This window comes from Paroedura picta, chromosome 10 (assembly GCF_049243985.1).
Source record: "Paroedura picta isolate Pp20150507F chromosome 10, Ppicta_v3.0, whole genome shotgun sequence".
Lineage (NCBI taxonomy): Eukaryota > Metazoa > Chordata > Lepidosauria > Squamata > Gekkonidae > Paroedura > Paroedura picta.
In genome coordinates this window covers 79,085,686-79,108,253 of record NC_135378.1, presented here as the reverse complement: position 1 = coordinate 79,108,253, position 22,568 = coordinate 79,085,686, and the positions used below count along the sequence as shown (strand labels likewise).

Here is a 22,568-nt window from a genome sequence, read left to right as displayed (position 1 = left end):
TAAATTTGTATTGTAAGCCCTTTTGGGGAATATATAGAAATAAATAAAATGACAATTGCAAGGTCCCTTCTAGGCATGTCAGTGAGAGCCGACCTGCATTCAGCCTGATTAATTTTTGAGGTCTTGGAATGTCCTCCTTCTTTGAGATCCCCTCAGCGACTCCCTCACCTCCATGAAGCCAGAAATGGGGGTACCACGATGAGAAAAAGTCAGCTCCAAAGAGGGGGAAAAGGGCTTCAGAGGGGACCTTGCATGCTTCACAACTTGGTGGGGGGCCTGCTGGCAGGGATTCCCTCCTTGCCAAACCCTGCATGGTCTCCCTCAAGCCAGGTGGCCATTAGTTTGTCTGCACCAGCAAAGCACACGAGTTCAGTCGCACCTAAAAGACTAACAAAATCAGTAGCAGGGCAAGTTTGGCTGAGAGAGCTCAGAGAGAACTGTGCTTGGCCCAAGGTCACTCAGCCAGCTGCATGTGGTGGAGGAGGAGCGGGGAGTCAAACCCTGTTCTCCAGATGAGACGCTGTCGCTTGGTGTTGTGGTTCAGAGCAGCAGCTCCTAATCTGGAGAACTGGATTTGACTCCCCGCTCCTCCTTACTATTGCCTTTGCCTTCCTCTCCCCACCGCAGACACCCTGCGGGGTAGGTGGAGCTGAGGGAGCTCGGAGAAAACTGTGCCTGGCCCAAGGTCGCTCAGCTGGCTGCATGTGGAGGAGGAGGAGTCAAATCCGGTTCTCCAGATTAGGGGCTGCTGCTCTGAACCACAACCCCAAGCGACAGCGTCTCATCGGGAGAACAGGGTTTGACTCCCCGCTCCTCCTCCTCCTCCACACGCAGCCATCTGAGCGACCTTGGGCCAGGCACAGTTCTCTCCGAGCTCCCTCAGCCCCACCTCCCCCGCAGGGCGTCTGTGGTGGGGAGAGGAAAGCGTAGGCAGGCGATTGTAAGCCGCTGAGAGCCTCCTTCGGGCCGGGAAAAGCGGGGTATAAAACCAGCTCCGGGCGGCGCAAAGCGGCCACCACAGCGGGCGTTGCTTCTGCCTTGCAAGAGCACAAAAGGCCAGCGCCCGGAGTAACGCGGCTACTGCTGCTGCAGCCAGGGCGAAGATGGAGGCGGCCGCCCGGGCTGGCTGAGGGAAGCGACGCCGCCCGCCCTGAGGGAGAAGGCCGCCCAGCCCAGCCCCGTCCGCCCGTCCTCCCGCCCGCCTTTACCTGCCGGGGAGTCTCTAGCGGGGTCTCCGGTGACCTCCCTGCCGGCGGGGAAGGGAGGGAAGGGAAGGGCTCGGCTCGTCCTCTCGCAGGGCCGGAGGCGCCTCCACGTTCCGCTTCAACGTGGCAGCCGGAGCGCCGCCTCCATCGCGCCGGCTTCCGGGCCGACCTGACGGACTGGGCAGGGCCTGCCTGAGAGGAGGAGGAGGAGGCGCCCTCCGAGCGGGCCTGGCAGCCTGGCGAGGCCTTCGCTGAAGAGCCTTTCCAGCAGAGCCGTGCGGTTGCCAACCTCCAGGGACGGACCGGAGGCCCCCCCCCCTGGGATTCTGATTTGACTCCGGATTAGGGGGGGCAGTGGTCCCTCTGCGCATGCGTGAAGCGCCTTGTCGGTCAGAGGCTCGGAGAAACTCACACCAATCTCCGGCTTGGAACTAGAATCTTGGGATTCCTGCTGATCTCTAGATGAGGGGCAGGGGTTCCTCTGAGTTAGCCAGGCCGATCTCCGGGTGGGGACTGGAGTCCTCCTGGAATTCTAATTTATCTCCAGATTAGGGGCCGTGGTACCTCTGTGCATGCATAAAGCGCCTTTCGGTCAGAAGCTCTGAGTAGGTCATAGGGCTGCCAACCCCCAGGTGGGAACTAGGATTTCTGGAATTCCTGCTGATCTCCAGAAGAGGGGCAGCGGTCCCTCTGAGCATGTGTGAAGCAGGTTTCCAGTCTGAGGTTCTGAGTAGGCCACACCAATCTCCGGGTGGGAACTGGAATTCTCCTGGAGAAAACGTGCTGCAGAGCACTACCATAGATTTTAGGTAAAATCCCTCACCAAATGCTCCAGCTGCAGGCCTCACCCCTACATCTCCAAATTACTGGAGTTGAATCTGGATTACTTTAAACTAATTCCTCTGGGATTAATATAGAAACCACTGCTATCCAATTTCACCTTCCAGACTACAGAGATAAAATTGCTACTAATATTCTGGTTATATTAGGGAATGCAAACCATGAGAGGCCTTCATTACTTTTAATATATTTTTTAAAAACAAGATTATGTAAAAAGGATGCAAAAGAAAAGGAAGGTCTATGTAACACTACCAGGCATTGCCCCAAAAATATTTCTCCTTCATTTCAATCTTCACAGCATTCTCTACAAAATGCAAGTCTTTACTTCAAACATTGTAAATTTCAAATTTCATAGCTGATGTATTTCACATCAATATTATTTTCATCATAACCAAAATGAAAATCAGAGCGAGCCGAAGTCAAAATCACAAAAGGCCATCCATTCCAGCCCCCCCCCCCTTTCTTGGGAACTTAAAAATCACATCCTCCTGACAGGTGCTCTTCCAATGGAGGAGACTCTACTACCTGAGATAGCATATTCCATCTATGAACAGCCCATGCTGTCAGAAAATGCTTTCTAATATTTAAGTAGAAACTCCTTTCCTGCAATTTGAACCCATTTCTCCTAGTCTTTGTCTCCAAGGCTGCAGTAAACAGGTTGTATACCTTTTACGTAATTAAACACAGCTATCACATCACCCCTCTTCTCCATACAGAATACTCTCAAACTCTTCTCATAAGGCATGGGTTCCAGCCCCTCAACCATCCTAGCATTCCTTCTCTGAACCCATTCCAATTTGTCAGTACCCTTCTTCAGCCACATCACCTTGGAAAACAATAATTCAAATTAGGTCTAACTAATGCAGAATAGAGAGGTATAACTTACCTTGCCCCCTGCCCCCATGGAGGATTGCTCTACGCTCCTAGCAATGCATTCTATGTTTGTGTCCTGCTTACATAATAAACACTCCATCTCTCCTCAAATTTCAATATAGATTGTGTTTTAAATAAGTTTTTTTTCCACCACTGCTGAATAATTTGTAAGCTTCTTTTCTCATCCTTATAAGCAAGGACAGACATTTTGATTTTAAATTTGGAGCTGTTTAAGGAATGCTCCTGTTCAGGTTGCCATTTCCTCAGAAGTCCAGCGTAGCCTTCATCATTTAGAGACTGCAGGATCTAATACTGTCTTCAAATACCTTAAAATCCCAAGCTTAAAACCCAGCACAAAGTAATTTGAGTGGAAACTCCGTTGGCACATTGTGGATAATTCATTTACCATCTGTCTGTTCTGAAACTGGGAGAGTAGTTTTAAGTGAAATGTGTTTTAGCATTTTGAAACACCAGCTGTGCATCATTTAAGTGTAAAATAAAAACCAAAACACAAGACCCAGGATTTCGTTCAGTTAAAATATACATTTATTATTACAAACAAGGGGAAAAAATTTTACAGAATGGACAGAGCTTTGCCCAGATGTTCATGTCTTCGTGCTAAACCAAGCAATTTCAAGTTATGTCCCTTTTTTTGGAAAAAGAAAACCTCCCAGATCTTTCACATAAATGGATGTGAGAAGCAACTTAAAAACGGCATACTCTAGAGATCTAAAGCCAAACAAAATAAAGCAGAGTATTATTTCAAGGTCTCATGAATTTGTTTCCAAGTGTTTAACGAATTTTGATGATTATGTTAGCCATTCAAGTCATGTCCAACGCTTTCCGACCCTATGAGTTAACTGTCGCCACATTTTTCAATCTTGCATCGCTTCTTTTAGTTGTATAACATTTTTTTAAATATATAAAAAATGAACTACCACCCATTCGGGAAATCCTCCCAGGACCATCAAGAAACCCCCAAGGTTTCACAAAACCCTGGTTGAGAAAGCCTGGCCTAACCGATCTCACAAGGTTGCTGGAATTATGAAATAAATTAATTCTGTTTCCTCCTCTGCCTTTTCAGGAGGCAGCTAGGATAAAACTGAGACTGATTAAGCTGAGCAGACAAGAACAATGTGTTCATCAGGCAAACTGGACATAGTCAGCTGCAACTATAACTTCCCGTATTTTTTATTGACCATGACTTCCCAACAACACACCAGGTGCACTATCCCAGTTCACTTTCTGTTCCACAGGACATAGCATGAACTGAGCAGACTAGTTCATATTTTTGTTGCTTTCCCAAAGAGACCTTAAAACATTTACCTTGGCCATCCCAACGAGACTTCTTAATTCCTGAAAATGGAAGAGAATTTATCAGTATACAGCAAATTTTTCACTATGCAGTTTTCTTTCTCATCTCCAGACTAAACCAGACAGTGTTGAAAAGTCCTGTCAAGCTTTCACAATCCTGTGTCCTCATCCAAGCACACAATAATCACAGCAAATCATGATGTGAACAGCAGAATAAAGTTCTAATCATTGGACACCAGGGAAAAACATTAAAAATCACTAGCAATGCTGATTTTAGATCTTTGTAGAAAAGCACTCCTTAATCTATGCATGGGGGGAGAAGTCCATATAATTAGCCAGCAATGTTACAGATATGAATATAGCATTTCATGACACTGATATTACGAGCAAAATGCAATGTGTCATTTAAAATAAACATTAAAGCTAATTTTTATGGGTACACTGCTAAGCAAGATCAACAGAGAACATGCTACACATGATTCAGTGGAATAACCTTACCTCAATAAATCCAGGATCCCATTTCAGGTATGGTATAATTCCTAAGGGATCAAGAACCAAAATTTGACAGTTATTTTCTTTACAATCAAGTGAAACATGACACATACAAATGAAAGGCTTTAAAAGCAGACATATAACAAGCTACAAGAGATAAGACAAACAGGCTAGTCGTTTGAACTGCATGTCCTCAATTCAAATACTAATCACATTACATCATTATGTGAACAGCAAATAAAAGGTTTTCATCATCGGACACGGCAGTGAACATATCAGATAACCCACTGTCTCATGGTACACAAACCTGCCTTACACTGAGCCATGGTTTTTCCCTTACAACACTGTAGCATGTGCATCTACCTTTATTTATTTATTTATCATACTTTAAAAAGGCAGGTAATTGGCCCACCCAGCTCAGTATTGTCTGCTCTGACCGTAAGCCGCTCTCTGAGGTTTGAGGCAAAAACAAACCTCTCTCTGCTACCAGGGCTTGAACATGGCACTGTATTCACCGAAAGCATGTTCTCTGCCTCATAGTCATAAACCCCTTAACCAGAGATGATACGATCCTCACTTACTCAGCTGTAGTGCTTCAATCCTGCAAATCATACTGGAAAAACTCAGCGTTTCTACTCGGCTCCTTTCCAGGTTTCAAATAACTGATTCCTCTTGTAGAGCCAGTCTGAGGTAGTGGTTAAGACCCAGGTTCGAATCCTGACTTGTGCCATGGAAACTTGCTGGGTACCCTTGGGCCAGCTGCACTCTCTGAGCCTAGTCTACCTCACAGGGTTGTTTTGATGATCAAGCGGTGGAAAGGAGTAAGAGGCTTTGGGTCCCCATGGGGGGGGAGATGAGGCACAAATAAATAAAATGCATAGAAACCATAGCGCAAAATGCAAACGAAGCCAGGCAAAGCAAATAAAATGCCGCCGCCCCCCGCCCCGCAAGCCTAAGGCCACCCTCGCTCCTAACACCGCAGCAGCCCTTCAGCCGCCTCCATCCCCTCCACGCGGCAAGAAACCGGAAGCCAAGCCAAGTCTCGCGACAACATCCCAATGCGTAAGCTCCCATTGGCTCAGCCGCACGCCGATTTCCCGATTGCTTCCTGCCCTTTCCGCTTTCCCTTCGCTGGAGGGCGCAGAACTAGTGACGCAACAGCCCATAGAGAAAAGGCACTTGCGGCGTTTGTACACGCACTTCCGGTTTCCGGTGGAAAGGTTTGCTGAGGACTATCTGAAGGGGTCGGTGTCTCAGGATTAAATTCCTGCCCAAATTGCATTAGTCTTTCGGGTGCTTCTGAACTTTTGCTCTTCTGCCCCATGCCTGTCCTTTCAAACATGGAAGCATCTTAGGGCATCAACTTCAAGATCTCAGCAGCTCAGGGAGTTGTACAATAATAGTGATTCATTAAAGATTACTACAGAAAAGATTAAACATTTTAAAAATACATCTCAGTATAGAACACTTTCTCAACCAGGGTTTCGTGAAACCCTGGGGTTTCTTGATGGCCCTAGAAGGGTTTCCCAGATGGCTGGGAGTTACTTTTAAAATAAAGTGACCAGATTTTAACATTGGTAAAGCGGGACACCATTGACTGGGGGGGGGGGGTCTTGATTAAAAATTTGGTCTATATGGAGTAACAAAAAGTTTCATAGAACGCAAAAATAGTATTGTAATATATATTTTTTAATTTCAACATAAGTACAATTTGCCAGGTACCCCCAGATGTCCCTCCAAAATTGGGACAATCTGGTCACCTTATTTTAAAATAGTTTTTTAAGTTTTGTTAAAACATTGATTGGGTGATAAGACCAAACATATGGCTAAAGCTTACTTACTTTGGACACATCATGCAATCAACTTTGCTAGAAAAATAATTAATGCTCAGCATGGTCAGCGGCAAAAGGAAAGGAGGTTGCCAAAGGATCCGGTGGCTCGACAGGATCAAAGCCAATACAGGGAAAACCACGAATCCTTAAACTGGCTCTGTACTTGGCCTGTGCTTTCAGTAGGTCAAGGCCTGACTAAATGGACAAACGCCAGCTGTATCTGTTTCCCCCACCTTTGTCATTTGATGGTATCGAGTTAGGTCAAGTGGCTCCAGGAGGTTTCAATTTCCTCTCTGCAGAAGAGAGGGGGGTCTTGCAGGAGGTGATTATCTAAACCAGTAGGATTCACTAACTCTTGGAATGTGTATTACCGCCTACCAAAAGCGCTTTTATTTCCTTAATAAACTTTGGTCGTTCATTTTCTTTTTTAATCTTTATATTACTTACTGTTGGAAAGAAAAAGCAGCACAGAAGTCTCCTTGTACAGAATAGTATAAAGGTTTTATTTTTTTCTTTGTGATTTATCTGACAGTTTTGTTTTTACAATATAGAAAAGTGTAATCTTTGAATAGGTCTAGTAAATATAAATTTAAATCTATTTTTTTAGATGTAAACCAGAACTAGAAAATTAACCCCAAGCACCCTCTTTCCCCGCTCCCATACTCTACTGGCAATGGGTCTGACCCAGAGGAGACTCACTTCTATGAGGCTTTTGCAGCAATTCTGCTTCCATCCCACGGAAATGGAGAAGTTATGTTGCAGGTATGCCTCATACATTACTTGCAGTGTCTTGATGTAATTGTACTGCCTATTTTTTCCAGCAATTTCATGCAAAGGGCCAAGGGGGGGGGGGAGGTGGAAGGGAAGAACCAAGCTAAATACTGGAGGGGAAGCTTGTTCTAAGAGAGACAGAAAACTAGATCTTTGATTGCACCTTCTTCAAATCTTTACACGCAATTCCGTCATACATAATCTACAACAGGAATCCAAACTTCACAAAAAGTTTTTTTTCTGCACACATATAAATACACATCACAAAAAAAGGTGCAAGTTAGAATTAAGACACAGAATATTTACAGAAGTAAACACGGATTTAGTTCTAGACAAAGAGGATGCAATGTTGCAATCTGTTTGAAAAATAACTTGATCAAGTATTATTTTACCCACTTACACTAATTTACATTTATACAACTGCTATCATACGGATGCATACGGTGTCAGTAAAAGGCGAGTCTCCATCTACTCTGGAAGGTAATGCACTGACTCTATACCCTCGAGTCAGAATGCTAATCATAAAACAATTCTGCTAAAATGAACCACAGCTTCCTTTTCAGGATTGTGTGTACATCTAATGCAAGCCTGCTATGTGTAAGCATACACACTCCCCTTGATAGTACATATGTGTACACAGAGAAAATATAAGATCCCTTTTTGAACAAAAGGCCTGCGGTATTATAATTACAGGGAGAACTAAAATAATCTAGCAACCATTTGCCAGTGCAAACATGGGGCTTCGAGCCATTCAAGTGACCCTGAACAATTGGCTGCACTAAGAAAAAAATCAACTACGTGCAATTGTGTTAAACCTTTTAAAGATTGGTTAGAAAGGTGGCTACTTCTAACAATATCCACCCCGGGCATTGCTGTGTCACTCTTTTTCTGTTAGTTTTCGTCTGCAGTCAGTGCCTGGCTGAAGCACTGCATTGCTGGCATTTATTTTTAAAAGAGAAGCTAACTTGAGGTGACAACCAGAAATGCATAGGTGATTCAGTTTAACAGTCTCCTGTCAAGATGCAGCTAGCTGGAACTCTGTTAATGCCTCCTAAAGACCTAGTTGGTCTCTGCTGAAATAACACGGGGGCGGTGATTAAATGCAATTTCTTAAGACTCTTATGCAGGTTCTCGCCCACCTTAGTTGAACATGTTTAAATCTGCACGATTATCTAAGGCCAGCACAAAACATCTCGTTCTCCCACGTTTGTCTGACAGATTTTGCCAGACTGATACAGGCACGAAAGGGCGAATGCAGTTTGCTTCAGATTTATGTCCTATTGGAATCCTTCGCCATCCAATCCACTTCAGCCACAGTCCCAACAGGAGCGCTTAAGCCACTGGACTGAGCAGTTCCAGCGCTGGATCGTGGCCATTATATGCCTTCCCCTTGTCAAGCTTTGATTACAGACACCACCACAGATAAAAACGCTTGCTTAAAAACTGTACTGTCAAGGGCCCCGCTTAGCACAACTTAAAACAACACACACAAGCTACTCCTACGAAGAGAGTCACTGCAACCCCCTTTGGCCATTTCCAATTATTCCCACCCAAGACAGCTGGGATCCAAAGAGTAACTTTAGGTGCATCCCAAGGGGATTTTAAAACTTTGTTTCTTGAAAGACAGTCACTGACAGTCTTTGGAAGCTTCCTCAGTTTCAAAAAATGCTTTTCTGCATGGCAAGAGGATTTCTATTTAAGAAACACAAGTGACGATGCAAGAGCCTCTCTTGGACGCACAACATGAGTTGTGTGCAGGCTTTGTTTTTTTTTTGGATCCAGGCCAGTATCTATGGAGAGCTGATGATGAGCCACCCGGTAAATAAAAATAACCACTTGTCCCGTGCATTAATTTTAAAAAGGGGGTCGCTCTTGCAAAGTACTTCTTTTGAACGGTACACAAGACGCTCAAGCATCACTTGTGTCAGAATGCTGGAACAAGATATGACGGTTACCACCACCACCACCACCACCACCCCACACACACGCTTAAATACTGTGGAAGTGCATGAGGTTTAAAAGATTTTTTAGGAGTTATAAATTGCAACTGCAGTCATGCTATTAAATGACCCTATCAGGGTATCTCAGTGTTCCCTGGAGGGGACAGTGAGCCTACCTGTGTAATGATAATTCCATTCCTGAAAGATTTTTGTCTTCCTGTCCTTTGGATGATGGAGGACTGTCTCAGAGATAAGCTTGTCATAATAAGCAAAATACCGATCTCTCAGAACCCAAACAGAAGCAGATTATTACAATTTGGAATGGCGCATTGGAAAATGATAACAGATTGTTATGACGTATTTCAGACTGTTGCTAATTTTGACCTTGATTTGTACATAGCAATACTGTCCGTTTCTGTACCCAGTTCTGGTAATGTGTTATTCTTAACGTGAAACTCATAGTTAAAGGACACCACAAACTGCATTCCCCCGTGAAATCAGAACTGTCGCCAGAAAGATAATCCTCAAAAGTTGTGTATCTTCCTGAAATGCTTTTAAGAAAAAGATTCCACCGCCCCCTTTCTGAATTAGCAAACTCACAAATGTGCGGTTATTGACTCAAATGCAAAGCTAAAGCTGCGTTTGTGATGCTGATCAAACAGATCTGAAGTACTTGTACAAGATTATTGGTTGGTTTAGGAACGTCCAGTCATGTCAATGGGACTTTCAGAGGAATTGCTCCCGACGGAAGGGCTGTGGACTGATGTCTTGTCCCAGCTCCTTCCCCCCTGTAAAAATTCAACGCTAAAATTGCAACTAATAATTTAAAAGATTGCTTGAAGGACCTTTTTTTCTAAAAGAGAAAGAAGCCATTGCAGTTCTCCAACGCTGGGGGAGGAAAAGACAGGCGCCATTCTAAAAAGAAGAAAGTTAAGCTTTAAAAGGTCCTCGTTATTATAAAGGTCTCTCGGTTCAATATTCATGTAAGCCAATGCAAACTGAGCAGCACCAAACGAAGAATGAAAGGCTATCGCTATCATCGGCTGCTGCGGTGAACCAGAAAAGTGTCCCCGTGCCTTTTAGTGTCCCACCCCCCGCCCCACACCCCGAGTTTCAGACCGCGGCTCGTTTCCAAGACAGTCAGCAGTTCATGGCACAAGCGTCGCTTTTACTAGACTTCCCAGCCGCGCTAATGATCCTCATCAGACAACGTCCAAATTCTTCCAGGATCATCCGTTCTGCCATCGCTTTCGACTTCCCTGCCTTCTCGGCCTGCTCCGCTTGTGCAAGTAAACAGTCGCAAGTGGCGTCGGCAACCTCCTTGGTGACAAACGTGAAGGGTAACCTGGGAAGGAAAGAGCAAGCCCTGAGAAACTGCAGGGAATACAAGGGTGACAACCTTGCAGGGAAACTGCAGGGAATACAACCAGATTGTGTGTGTTAAGTAAGAGTGGGAGAAGAACGGCCACAGAGAAGAACTCGCAAGCTATATAAAATTCCAGAAGCTCCCAAGATAGCTCACCCGTCCCCTCACAGAGGGTGATTTAATTAACTGAGATCTGGAGGACCCAACCATTAACCAGCCTGGGGAGCTGGAGAAGGCTGCAAGGAAACTCTTTAGAGGATTCTGTTCAGTATTTTAATATCTGGTAGGGCATAGAGAGAGAGAGAGAGAGAGAGAGGAATCGTGTTTTACCTTTTTGTTTTGAATCCCTTGCTCAATCTGGTGCTGTGCTAGAAGTATGCTTGTGAACATTTTCTCTAATAAATACTTGATAACTTTGCACGCTGGTAGTGGTTTTCTTTAATACATATCCCTTAATCATCTTGGACATGCTGTTTTAAGAGGAGTGTTAGGATGAAAAGCAGGCAGTTGGCAAGTGGCTATTTTTTTTTTGGGGGGGGGGGTCACAAAGCATCTGATGGCCCCTTGGATAAACCGCCCAGAGCGGTATAGAAATCTAAATACATAAATAAAATAAATAATGACAGTGGGAGATACAGTGGGAGATAGAGGCAAGGCTTCAGAACTTGGAAGAGAAGCTGGGGTCCTGACCCTCCCAGGGGGCAATTCCTTGCAAAGGTCAGGTGGTGACAGCAGGTTACCCGAGTGAGAAAGAAAAGCCTCTCCAGGTGTTGGGCAGGGTGGAACAGGGCCTGCAGGCCAGAACAGGCCCGTTCTGCAATAGGGATATGTTTTAACCTAGAATGGGGGCGGCGGAGGGGGGGGGGTGGAAGCAGCCACTAGACTACAGCACTGTGCTTTTTTCACTGGCTAGGAACAGCAGCAGCAGAGAAAGAAACAAAAGTACAATAACAGAGAAGGCCTAGAGGGGCAGTGTAAGGGGGAGGGAGAAGGATGCAAGAGGAGCCCAGGAAAGTGGTAGTTAACCCCTTCACAAGTGATTGCCTTGCTCTCCTTATGGTCTCCTTCAGCTCAATTCCTTTTGAAAATTCAGCAAAACATAGTATGTGAACACACCTTCCCCCTCCGCTGGACAGCACTGGTGCCGGCCTAGTTAGAAGGTCCGAAATCTGCGAGGACAGCTTTGTCTTGGCCGCCGTTTGTTGCTGGACTCGCACCTCAGCGGCATCTGCCAAGTGCATTAATGTCTTCCGCTCGGGGCTTTCTTCAAAGTTCTTGCAGCCAATGCATTTGCAGATTGAGGAACACATGATCTTTGCCTGGGAAACAGGTGAAACACAAGTAAAGAAAATATTGCATATTGTCCAATTGTGTGGCTTCTGGCTTTATTTCCCAGAAATCTCGCTTTATTTTTTCCAACCTTTCAGATGGCAAAAATTTAAGATACAGGTACAGCTCTCTGTAGTACTGAATATAGCCACAATTTTGCTTGCAAAAAGTTAAGACAGTTAATGTTTTAAAATGTCATACATATGCCAAATACCAGATTCTTGTAGGTTAACTAAATTCTAAATTATATATTTTATGTCATTAAAGCAATACAGTTTAAGTGAGATAAGAAAAGTCTTGCATATATTTCAATTTCTGCTCCCCAAATGGGGGAAAAACCCCGCACATATCTATGTTTCTGGAAATTTCACATCTCAAGCTCAGACAGCAATTCCCAAAAGAGAACCTTGGAAATAGCATGCTTTCTTGATGCCTGATATACAGAAAGGCATGGCACAGCATTTTATTTAAGGCTACTTCCTGGAGGATTGCCAAAGTCAGAGGCTTTTCCAGAAACCACAACACTGTTATTTTATGCGGCCTTTTTGAAGCTGCAGATAACTTTGGAATTATTCTATGATTCTCTAATATAGATGCAGGGCTATTTCAGCAGTATGTATATTCATGGGCCCTAAAAGTAGTGTGATTAGAGAAGAGTTGGTTTATATTACCCTGCTCAAAGTGGCTTACAATCACTTTTCCCTTCCACTTCCCACAACAGACACCCTGTGAGGTTGGTGGCGCTGAGAGAGCTCTGACAGAACTGCTCTGTGAGAACAGCTCTAACAGGACTAACTGGCCCAAGGTCACCCGGCTGGCTCCACGTGGAGGAGTAAGGAATCATACCGGGCTCCCCAGATTAGAGACTGCTGCTCTTAACCACTACCCCATGCTGGCTAGAGCTCATTGAAAGTCAGAACCACTGTGGAGCTTCTGCAAGATTTAACAAGAATGTTTCTCAGGAGAAAAATTAAGCTGGTTCCAAATCTCACCTCGTAGCATTCGCAATAGTTTTTGAGGCATCCAGAGCGCTTGCAGTTGCAGCCTTTGCTGTGCCGCCGGTCTGACTCCCCTTCCTTTCCCTTCCCTATTTTGGGCTTGAAGGCCTCGGGGTTTCTGTCAAGGCAGGCCTAGCAGGGCAGACACAAAAAGAGTCAATCAAAGTACATGCCGAGAAGCAAGGGCTAGAGAAGGACCCCAACGCAATGCCCGTTAGCTCCGCCAACACCTTTCCCGGCACCCGCCAAGTAGTTTTTGACTACTTTTTAAAGTACACCTGGCCAGGTGGGGCTTTTGCCCAGCAAGTTTGCCCTCTGGAGATGCGATTGGCTGTGTGTGGGTTTTTTTTTAAAAACTTGCTTTTGCAGTAGCTACCGCTACAGAACAAGGAGCTTTGTGTGCGACTGAAGGTAAGCTGTGCCAGACGGTTTGTGGCTGGCTATGCTCACCGTGCTGTGTCAGCATTCTAGAGGTGCCCCCTCAAGGTTAAAAGACGCTGGGCTCCCCACTGGGCTGGAGACTCAATCCCCAGCTTGATAAAGGAAAAAGCAATTCTTTCACCCAACCCACGTGGGCGAACCGTCTAAGATCCTCCCCCCACCCCCATGGAGGATTGCTAAGCAAGAATAATAGAACCACAGAATCCTAGAGTTGGAAGGGACCTCCTGGGTCATCTAGTCCAACCCCCTGCACTATGCAAGACACTCACAACCCTCTCGCTCATCCACTGTCACCTGCCACCCCTTAAGCCTTCAAAGAATGAGCCTCTCCGTCAGATGGCTATCCAGACTCTGTTTAGAAATTTCCAAAGATGGAGAACCCACTACCTCCCAAGCAAGCCTGTTATTCTCCTTTCATGAATCCCAGCCAGCTCTGTAAGCTGCATCCCCCAGGAAGGTTTTTACCTTGATTGCTTTTTGCCTGTCGTTTTCATGGTCCAGGTTATTGTAACAATTTGTACAGTTGCAGTTGTTGCAGAACTCACCATTGGCAAAGCAGTCGCAATACCTGAAAGGAAGTCCCAGGGAGAGCTTAAACACCAGGCGCCTGCACAGGGTGTGCTTATGTGAACCCAGGAGTTCCACAAGACCTACCCACCTGCCTCATGCCGGGACAAAACCACCACCACCCCTTCCCAAAGGGGCTGGGATCCAACGACTCTCAAAACTCTGCCTTAATGAAGGCTGTTAAATCCATGCTTAGAAGAGAAGACACCCCCCCTTCTAACGTTTCCCCCAAGGTAATCAAGCTGGACCTGGCTTGGTCCCAATGGAAAAGGAAAAAGGTACATGTGGTTGCAGCTACGATGCAAAAACACAACTTGCATTGTAGCGCGATTGGCCAATGACACACCGCCAGCCAGCCACCTCCAATAGGGTGAAGTGCAGCCTGACAGCCACATGTTTGCTTTCAAGACCAGTAAAGTATTTGGCTCCCAAGAAATGGGACTTTCAGACTATCAGTGGTACAGAGCTCAGGGGCAGTGTGTGCTTCTGAAAATATGAATGCATGAGCAGACCATCTGCAGCAAAGTAAATCTGGGATGATGCAGTGCCCTTAGAAGCTGGAATCTGGAGGGGGGAGCGGGGAGAGACATCTAATCTCTAGTTGCTGCTTAAGATGGGATTTCTTTTCCGAGTATGTGCACCAGGGACAGGGGAAAAATGGTGTTTTTACCACTTGAGGGTAACAATACTTACAACTTCAGACACAGGGATTTTGTACAGTTGCACGGTTTTCGGGGCCGATTTGCAGACTCAGAAGGTATTATTCTAGAAGACAAACGATTTTAACAACGGCTTTAGCTTCTTCCTCTCAAGCCAAAATACAGACCAGCTGCTGATAATTGGCCACCTGAGTTGCATGAAAAAGACTACTTAATCTATTTTAACTGTCTGGTTGCAGGTTTCTAATATGCAATTATCTCCCATGAGCCTTGGAGGTGGGATGAATTGCAGAACACATTGAAACAAATAAATAAAATGGCAAGGGCTGGTGAGCCAAGACCACACACTACACAGAAAGCAGAAAAGCATCCAGGCTGTACTAGTTAATCTTCCAAGGGATGGGATGGGGTGGGGGGGTGGGGGGGAATCTTAACTTAAATGGTGCTGGGATCTCAGCTCTTACCTTAGCTGAATACCAAATAATTCACTGTGGTTAGAGGACAGCGCACGATTTTTAAAACATATCTATGAAAATACACACCCATTGAATGGCAGTCGGGCTTGCGTTTGGATGCTAGATGTCCCACTGAGACTGGAGTTGCTTGCTATGGATACGTAGGACGACTGCTGTAGCTAACAAAAACACAAAAAAATTAGTACATATATAGTTTGCTGATTAAAAACAGCTACATTGATCCCATACTCATTTTAGTTCGTGCTTAGTCGGGACTAGAAGATGCCGACTGCTACTATTCTTATGCAATGTATGGCTGCGAAAGTTGGACCATAAGGAAGGCCGAGCGTCAAAGAATTGAGGCTTTGGAACTCTGGTGCTGGAGAAGACTCTTGCAAGTCCCTTGGATTGCAAGGCGAACAAACCGGTCAGTCCTAGAGGAGATCAGCCCTAACTGCTCTTTAGAAGGCCAGATCCTGAAGATAAAACTCAAATACTTTGGCCACCTCATGAGAAGGAAGGACTCCCTGGAGAAGAGCCTAATGCTGGGAGCGATCGAGGGCAAAAGAAGAAGGGGACGACAGAGAATGAGGTGGCTGGATGGAGTCACTGAAGCAGTCGGTGCAAACTTAAATGGACTCCGGGGAATGGTAGAGGACAGGAAGGCCTGGAGGATCATTGTCCAGGGGGTTGCGATGGGTCGGACACAACTTCGCACCTAACAACAACAACAACAACTATTCTTATGTAAGAAAGCATTGGAGACTTGGACCTCTGAGTTCATTTCCAACAATGGAAGGTTACCTGCAGGTTGGGGCGATTTCTGGATTCCTTCTTCTCATTGCGGGCCTGCACACTGCACTCATGAGTATCCCCTGATCCCCCCCCCAAAAAAGAGTTGGGGGGGGGATCAGTAGGCTGTGGCAGGAGAGCAAGTAAGAAAAATCCCACCCCACGAGTTGTGCTCATAGATCTCCTAGAATCCAAGCTTCTGTCTTGGATGATATCCAATTGATCCTCAAATTTAACACACAGGTACATGAATTAGCAGTAAAGGAGGCCTTGCACCTCTTTCATTATATTATAGTCACAGATGAGTACAGTAACTAGAAAACAACATGAATTCTCAACTTCTCACAACAGTGCCACGTTATTTTCTTGTACCAAGGCCATAAAAATGCAGCAGCAGTTACCATGTGTGGTGAAATACTAGCTGCACATTGGCTACAGAGGCTAAAATGGTCTGGTCAGCGACTGGCACGACAGAAGGCTGGCCGCCATTGATGAGAGAGCTCCCTGATGCAAAATAAGTGGGTAACCTGCGAGGGAGGGGAATAACAACCACCCAACGAAAAGCAAGTTTATGGGAACACTGCTTTTTCTGCTTTGGCAATACATTGGGCTGATGATAATGGCTTTGGCATAACCTACAACCTTTTTTGTTTGTTTGTTTTGGTATAAGCAACTTGCTTGTATGCTGCCTATATTATAGTGCAATCAGCTTACTTTTCAATGCTGCTGGGCCTGTAGAAGCTTAGAAAGCTGTTTGCAAGTGACCAAAAGTTCTACATACTTTCTTTCCTTGGAAATGCGGAAAAGTCTTCAAAGACAATGGTATGCCAATGGATCTCTATTTACTTCTATCACCTTACCCCATCCTCAGCTTTGGCTAACATTTGACCCTTGTGGCTGTATAGCAGTTATGTTTCTGTCCTAACAAATAATTCAGATTCATGTGTTTTTTCCAATTTTTATTCCGCATGCTCGTTTTTTTTTTAATGTTCTGCTTTTCAGATTCAGAATTTTAAACCAGCTCTTCCTCTACTAAGAAACTGGTGTTGCATCTATCCACTGAATACTTTGTTCTCAGAATGATTAGGACCTTCAAGCTCCTGATAACTCTGCTTCTCCTGCTGAGAGAACCTCAATTTCCAGTTTCAGCTGTGATTAGAGAGCCGATGGGGCTCAGCCTGACGTTCAAGGCATTATTCTAAGAGCAGATAGGAAGAAAATTCCTCACAGGCATTAGGTTACATTTGCTTCTGTCAAAAAAAAAAGAAGCTTTTCCCAGTAGCTGCAGTTCATTGTGGTTATTCTTTGTCTCTACTTGTTTCAAGGATCTGATTTCTCTTCTTCACTTATTTTTCCCTACAACTGCTATGTGGCTACTGGGATCCTTCTCATTTCTCTGTTTGTGGCGGGAGACATGGCACAGTTTAAGCACTTTACCAAATCAAACTCCACCTGCCCCTGCCAATTGCCATGCTGCAGCTTGTATGTCTACTGCGTTCAGCAGGGGGTTGGACTAGATGGCCCCTTCCAACTCTATGATTCTATGATTCTATTATTCTTCGTATCACTACCCTGCAAACTCTCTGGCTATAAAAAGGGGAAATGTCATCCAGCAGGTGAGCTCAGTGCTTTATACTCTGCTAAGTGCTATTGCCCTGCCTAAGATGGTGTACAGTTTACAGCTGTGCAATCCACTAGGAATTTCCCTGTCAATGGAAGCACAGGACACTAAGGTAGCTCAACTGGCATTTTACTGCCTCTGCCAGGCAAAGCTACCTGGCCTCAAAACACCTAACCACAGTGATCCATGTGTAGGTCACCTTGAGATTAGATTTCTGTAACATGCTCTATGCGGGCCTTCCCTTAATGATGATTCAGAAACTGCAGCTATTCCAATAGTTCGGGGGGCGGGGGAAGTAAGAAAAAGAAAAGTGGGGTTTATCCCCTGCTTTTCACTACTCAAAGGAGTCTCAAAGCGGCTTGCAATCGCCTTCCCTTCCTCTCCCCACAACAGACACCCTTGTGAGGTGGCTGGGGCTAAGAAAGCCCTGATAGTACTGTTCTGGCAGAACAGATCTATCAAGACTGTGACTAGCCCAAGGCCACCCAGCTGATCGCATGTGGAGGAGTGGGGAATCAAGCCCAGTTCTCCAAATTAGAAGCCGCCACTCTTAACCACTACACCAAGCTGACTTTCTTATACAAAGATATATTCCCTAGCCATACCAATCTATGCATCTTCCAAGAATGTACAGCCATTATCCACAGATTTCCTCAGAGAGATTCCAAAATAACATGGATGCTGCAAGAGTGGCTGAAGCGTGCCTTGCAAAGTCAAGCCACCACATCTGCTGCAATCCTCTACTCTTTGCCCCCAACGGCAGTGATTTGTCATTTTTCTCCACCAACATACAGATAGTGACATCATCATACTACCGAATAAGAATGCACAGGAAATCCCCCAATATAGACTGCAAAAGATGTGACAGTTATGAAAAAAAAAAAACGCTGGCAGGGGCTCATGGGAATTGTAGTCCATGGACATCTGGAGGACCACAGGTTGACTACCCCTGCCTTAGACTACCAATTCCAAAGCCTGGTCAAATCCAACAATTATATGAATGATAAATTTCTCAATAATTAACCATCTTGATCAATTTAATCTGCATGCCAGCAGTATACCTGTGTGACGTACTGAGCCGGGAGAACTGCATATCCCATGTTCCCTGTGCCAGGGGCCGGAGCCAGCACGGTGCCTGGAGGAAGGTTGGTAAGGTTCGGTTGGATCTGCGGCAGTGGCGTGGCGGGCATAATAAGTCTTTGCTGCGGCTGGCTTGTGGTGACTATCTGCGAGGTTGCGTTAACAGGTTTGGGTGCCACCTGCAAGGAAGGAAATCTTCATGATATCTGCAGTACAGACAAGGTCTCCCCCTCTTCTACAGAGAGCTCCTTGGTAAAGGCCTTCAGACATTCCGAGGAAATGGAAGCGGCCTTTGGAAAACCCTGGGTCCATAATAAGCAGTCTTGGCCCCAGTCCTGACATAGATTTGCGAGCTTAAAAAATATGCAAACAAAAAAGCACAGAGGGAACTCACTTGCTTGACAGTCTGCGCAGCCGGTACGATTGGGACCGACATCCGGACGGGGGTTGCGTTCACCACCACTGGCTTAGCTGTTCGGAGAGAAACGCGGGCATGTTAACACACGACCTCCCGCTGGCCCAAAATGCATGTCATTTCGGCTAGATTCAAGACCAGCAGCATCTTAGAGGCCAATAAGATTTTCAGGATATGAGTTCTCCAGTGTCACAGAATCACAGAGTTGGAAGGGGCCATAGGAGACATTGCGTCCAACCCCCTGCTCAGTGCAGGATCCGCCGAAAGCATCCATGAGAAGTAACTGCCCAGCTGCTGCTGAAAGCCGCTTCGTCAGATGGGAGCTGTGACTCTGGAGAAGCTCATACTTTGAGAATCTTGTTGGCCTCTGTGGTACTGCTGGACTCAAATCTAGCTTGTTCTGCTGCAAACCAGCCTGGCTTCCCTCTGAAACTGTTCTCTTTCTGGTGCATTGAAACGGTCCAAAGACTTTTGCCCAGAACCACCCAACTGTGCTCGCAAGGTACGCTTATGCTGCTCTGAGAAGAACTATGCAAGAAGGGCATGAAGGGCAAGACCAGAATTCTATCCACATCGAAAGCCTTTTTAAAATCTTACTGGGGCTGCATGTTGCCCATACACAATGTTTGTTTGTTAGTTTACCACCGTCCCCTGAGGTTCAAGGCAGTTTATATGAAACATAGAAAACAGTACACGGAACTTGGTTTTCCATAACAACAATAATATTAACATTATTAACTTTAACAGGGGAATTGGTGCAAACAGGTCCAGGGCAGAACGCATGGATGGATTTCTGGGAGGGAGAGAGGGAGCAGGGGCCCTGTGGATGTTGCTGGTTTCACTCGGTTTGAACCAAATGCCTGGTGGAAGAGCTCCCTTTTGTAAGCCCTGCAGAACTGTTTTAGCTCTGTCAGGGCCCTGCTCCTCCGAATGTTCATTCCACTATAGGGTGGGGGCCAAGACAGAGAAGGCTCTGGCCCTGATTGGGACTAGGCGGGCTTCTTTAGGGCCAGGGATCATTAGCCGGTTGGTGGTGGCAGAGCATAAAGCTCTTTGAGAGGCATAGTCAGGGAGGCGGTCCCTCAGGTGCCAAATGTACAGGTTTAATGAAACTCAACATTTTGGCACACTTTATGCAACAGCAGGTCAACCCAGCATCCAACTAGGTGATGGGCCTGAGCGCTTATCTGTTAAGGCCTTTATATCCCTTGCCAAACTGACTTAAAGATTAAGAACAACTCCATGCTCTCATGCTTAAGCATATAGGGGACGACACAAACTGTGACAAGTGACTATTAACAGCCTGAGCATCTACTCCCCAACTCAGAGCACAGCATGCAAGAAGGCACAACAAATGTAACAGAGCTTTTACACGGTCTTGAATAAACGGACAACAGGCACGCACCAAATCTTTGTATTTATCTATCTAATCAACAATTATGTAAAATCATAACAAGTGAATGCAAACACCCTCTACTTCCTGGAGAAATTCACAAAGAAGTCAATAAAGCCATGCTCTCCACTTAGTATTTGAACAAAGGCATAAGAACATAAAAGATCTCTGCTCAGGCACCACACGGCCTTTTGGGAAATAAGTCAACCATAGGCAGAGATCCTCTGTAAACAAGGGCCTGTGACCAAGTCACTTTTCTAAGCATTATGAAGAAACACATCCGCCTTGCACAAACCTATCTTTGCCCAATGCAAACATGACTCAGCACTTCACCAATTCTCTACTCCCTTTCCCTATTTGTTCCTCCTCTTAGGCCCATTCAAATGACAAAAGGGAACAAACAGCTAAGAACAGCTAGATTCAAGTCCAGTAGCACCTTAAGGCACCAACAAGATTTTTCAGGTAAAGAGTCAAACCTCCCTTGGTCAGGTTATTGTGTAAACAACCCAAGGTTGAGCATTCTTGAGTTTTTGCAAGAAATGGAAGCATTGTACTAGGGTCTTATCCAGCTGCAGTCCAGCTCTTCTCTCAATGGTAGAGCACAAGCTTTGTTCTATCATGCCTGTTTTCTCTGCTCTAATCAAGCTGATGAACTGTACCTTTGCATCGTTGGCAAACATGCTTTACAACCCCTCCCTGCCTCCTGACTGTGAGAGAAAGACTCAGAGATCACCATTCCTAGTCGTGTCTGACAAAGGGAGATTTGGCTCTTGAAAGCTCCATACCCTGAAAATCCGGGTGATCTCTAAGGCAGGGGTAGTCAACCTGTGGTCCTCCAGATGTCCATGGGCTACAATTCCCATGAGCCCCTGCCAGCAAACGCTGGCAGGGGCTCATGGGAATTGTAGACCATGGACATCTGGAGGACCACAGGTTGACTCTACCCCTGCTCTAAGGCACTACTGAGCTTGGAACTAGCTGTTCTACTGCCAACCAACACAGCTGCCCTCCGAAACTGTTCATCCAAGAGATGACGGACCTTGCTGCAGAGGTGCGGTGCTGGTGCTGGGGTTCTGAGCGACCGGCTGTGCTGAGCTGTTGGCCGTGGTGGCAGAGACAAGCCGGACATAATGGAATTTGCTCCCAGGTACTTGGATCTGCTGGACGTTGGATGCTGTCGCCAAGGGAATGATGGTCTTAAACTGGGATGTGCTCACTCCCCCCACAGTGAGGGTCTGGACTGCAGATTTCACAGCCTGTTGAACAAGAACAATTATTACTTTCTCTTTTGATTTATATTCCACCTTTCCCCAAGAGGAAGATAACAAATTAAAACACAACGCAACTGCATGAACAAAACAGATTAAAACGTTAACACGATCAAGCCACATTTTAAAAGCATTACCTCCCTCGGAACACCCTGGAATATCTAAATCAGGCTTTCACAACCAGGGTTTTGGGAAACCCTAGGGTCCCTTGACAGCCCTTAAAGGGTGGCCCAAATGGGGAAGAATTCATTTTTAAATATATTTTTAAAGTTTGTTAAACATTTATAACGTGATATAACTATTTATGGTCATGGCAATCTCCCCCCCCCAATGGCTGATGATGAGTCTGGAGGAGATGGGCAGGGGCGGGGCCCCGGGTGGGCGTGTCCACAGCTCTGCTTCCCAGCCATATTCTGCACGATCGCACCACTTCTGAGGTTTCTCGAAGCCTGAAGAACGTTTCAGGGGTTTCTCAACCGTAAAAGGAGTTGAGAAACACTGATCTAAATGGATCAGACTTGGGAATAGAAGATATCAACTGCTGCCTGCAATAGTTTTAAATAATACTTTGAATTCAATTCAATTAAATGGCCAATTATTGCCCATTGATTTTAGACTGTTGTATACCAGCCCAAGACTGCTGTGCCGAGAAAGACAGGTTTATAAATATAATCAAAATCAAAATTCTCCAACATGGGTCAGGATTATTTCCCTTCACAGTCCACATGAAAGCACTGAGAAGGAAACATTTAAAATGCGCTTGTATTATTATTATCATTATTGTCATTATTGTCATTATTGTCATTATTATCATTATTATCATTATTATCATTATTATCATTATTATCATTATTATCATTATTATCATTATTATCATTAGACCAGATGCCGCTTGCTAGCCATTAAGTCAGCGTTTG

At 45.4% G+C, this 22,568-nt stretch overlaps 2 protein-coding genes and 2 long non-coding RNA genes across 17 annotated transcripts in view; 1 reads left to right on the top strand and 3 right to left on the bottom strand.

Moving 5' to 3' along the window:
* The window catches only part of SEC31A (SEC31 homolog A, COPII component), a 61,722-nt gene extending 60,171 nt beyond the window's left edge, over positions 1 to 1,551 (bottom strand). For 5 of the 10 annotated variants that reach the window (XM_077301031.1, XM_077301033.1, XM_077301039.1 and 2 more), the window contains exon 1: positions 1,209 to 1,551. The gene's annotated coding sequence lies outside the window, so the exon portion shown is untranslated. The remainder of the gene's footprint in view (positions 1 to 1,208) is intronic. The other 5 variants (XM_077301036.1, XM_077301034.1, XM_077301035.1 and 2 more) reach the window with 3 other exon arrangements.
* Positions 1,552 to 3,441: 1,890 nt separating this feature from the next.
* On the bottom strand, positions 3,442 to 5,759 carry LOC143819406 (uncharacterized). Its single transcript, XR_013224956.1, has 4 exons — positions 5,306 to 5,759; positions 4,731 to 4,771; positions 4,245 to 4,274; positions 3,442 to 3,647 (listed from the first exon to the last, which is right to left on the bottom strand). It is a non-coding gene; the product is annotated as an uncharacterized LOC143819406 (long non-coding RNA).
* Positions 5,760 to 5,812: 53 nt separating this feature from the next.
* On the top strand, positions 5,813 to 17,256 carry LOC143819407 (uncharacterized). The gene is made up of 3 exons (XR_013224957.1): positions 5,813 to 5,968; positions 7,164 to 7,318; positions 16,877 to 17,256. It is a non-coding gene; the product is annotated as an uncharacterized LOC143819407 (long non-coding RNA).
* Positions 7,480 to 22,568, bottom strand: part of LIN54 (lin-54 DREAM MuvB core complex component) — a 39,542-nt gene continuing 24,453 nt past the window's right edge. For 4 of the 5 annotated variants that reach the window (XM_077301021.1, XM_077301020.1, XM_077301022.1 and 1 more), the window contains 9 exons: positions 21,423 to 21,639; positions 18,970 to 19,046; positions 18,557 to 18,754; positions 15,170 to 15,261; positions 14,662 to 14,733; positions 13,867 to 13,969; positions 12,955 to 13,092; positions 11,750 to 11,952; positions 7,480 to 10,612 (listed from right to left, as the gene is read on the bottom strand). In XM_077301021.1, coding sequence (XP_077157136.1) covers positions 10,408 to 10,612; positions 11,750 to 11,952; positions 12,955 to 13,092; positions 13,867 to 13,969; positions 14,662 to 14,733; positions 15,170 to 15,261; positions 18,557 to 18,754; positions 18,970 to 19,046; positions 21,423 to 21,639 — 1,305 coding nt within the window. In that variant the 3' untranslated portion in view covers positions 7,480 to 10,407. The remainder of the gene's footprint in view (positions 10,613 to 11,749; positions 11,953 to 12,954; positions 13,093 to 13,866; positions 13,970 to 14,661; positions 14,734 to 15,169; positions 15,262 to 18,556; positions 18,755 to 18,969; positions 19,047 to 21,422; positions 21,640 to 22,568) is intronic. The other variant, XM_077301024.1, reaches the window with a different exon arrangement.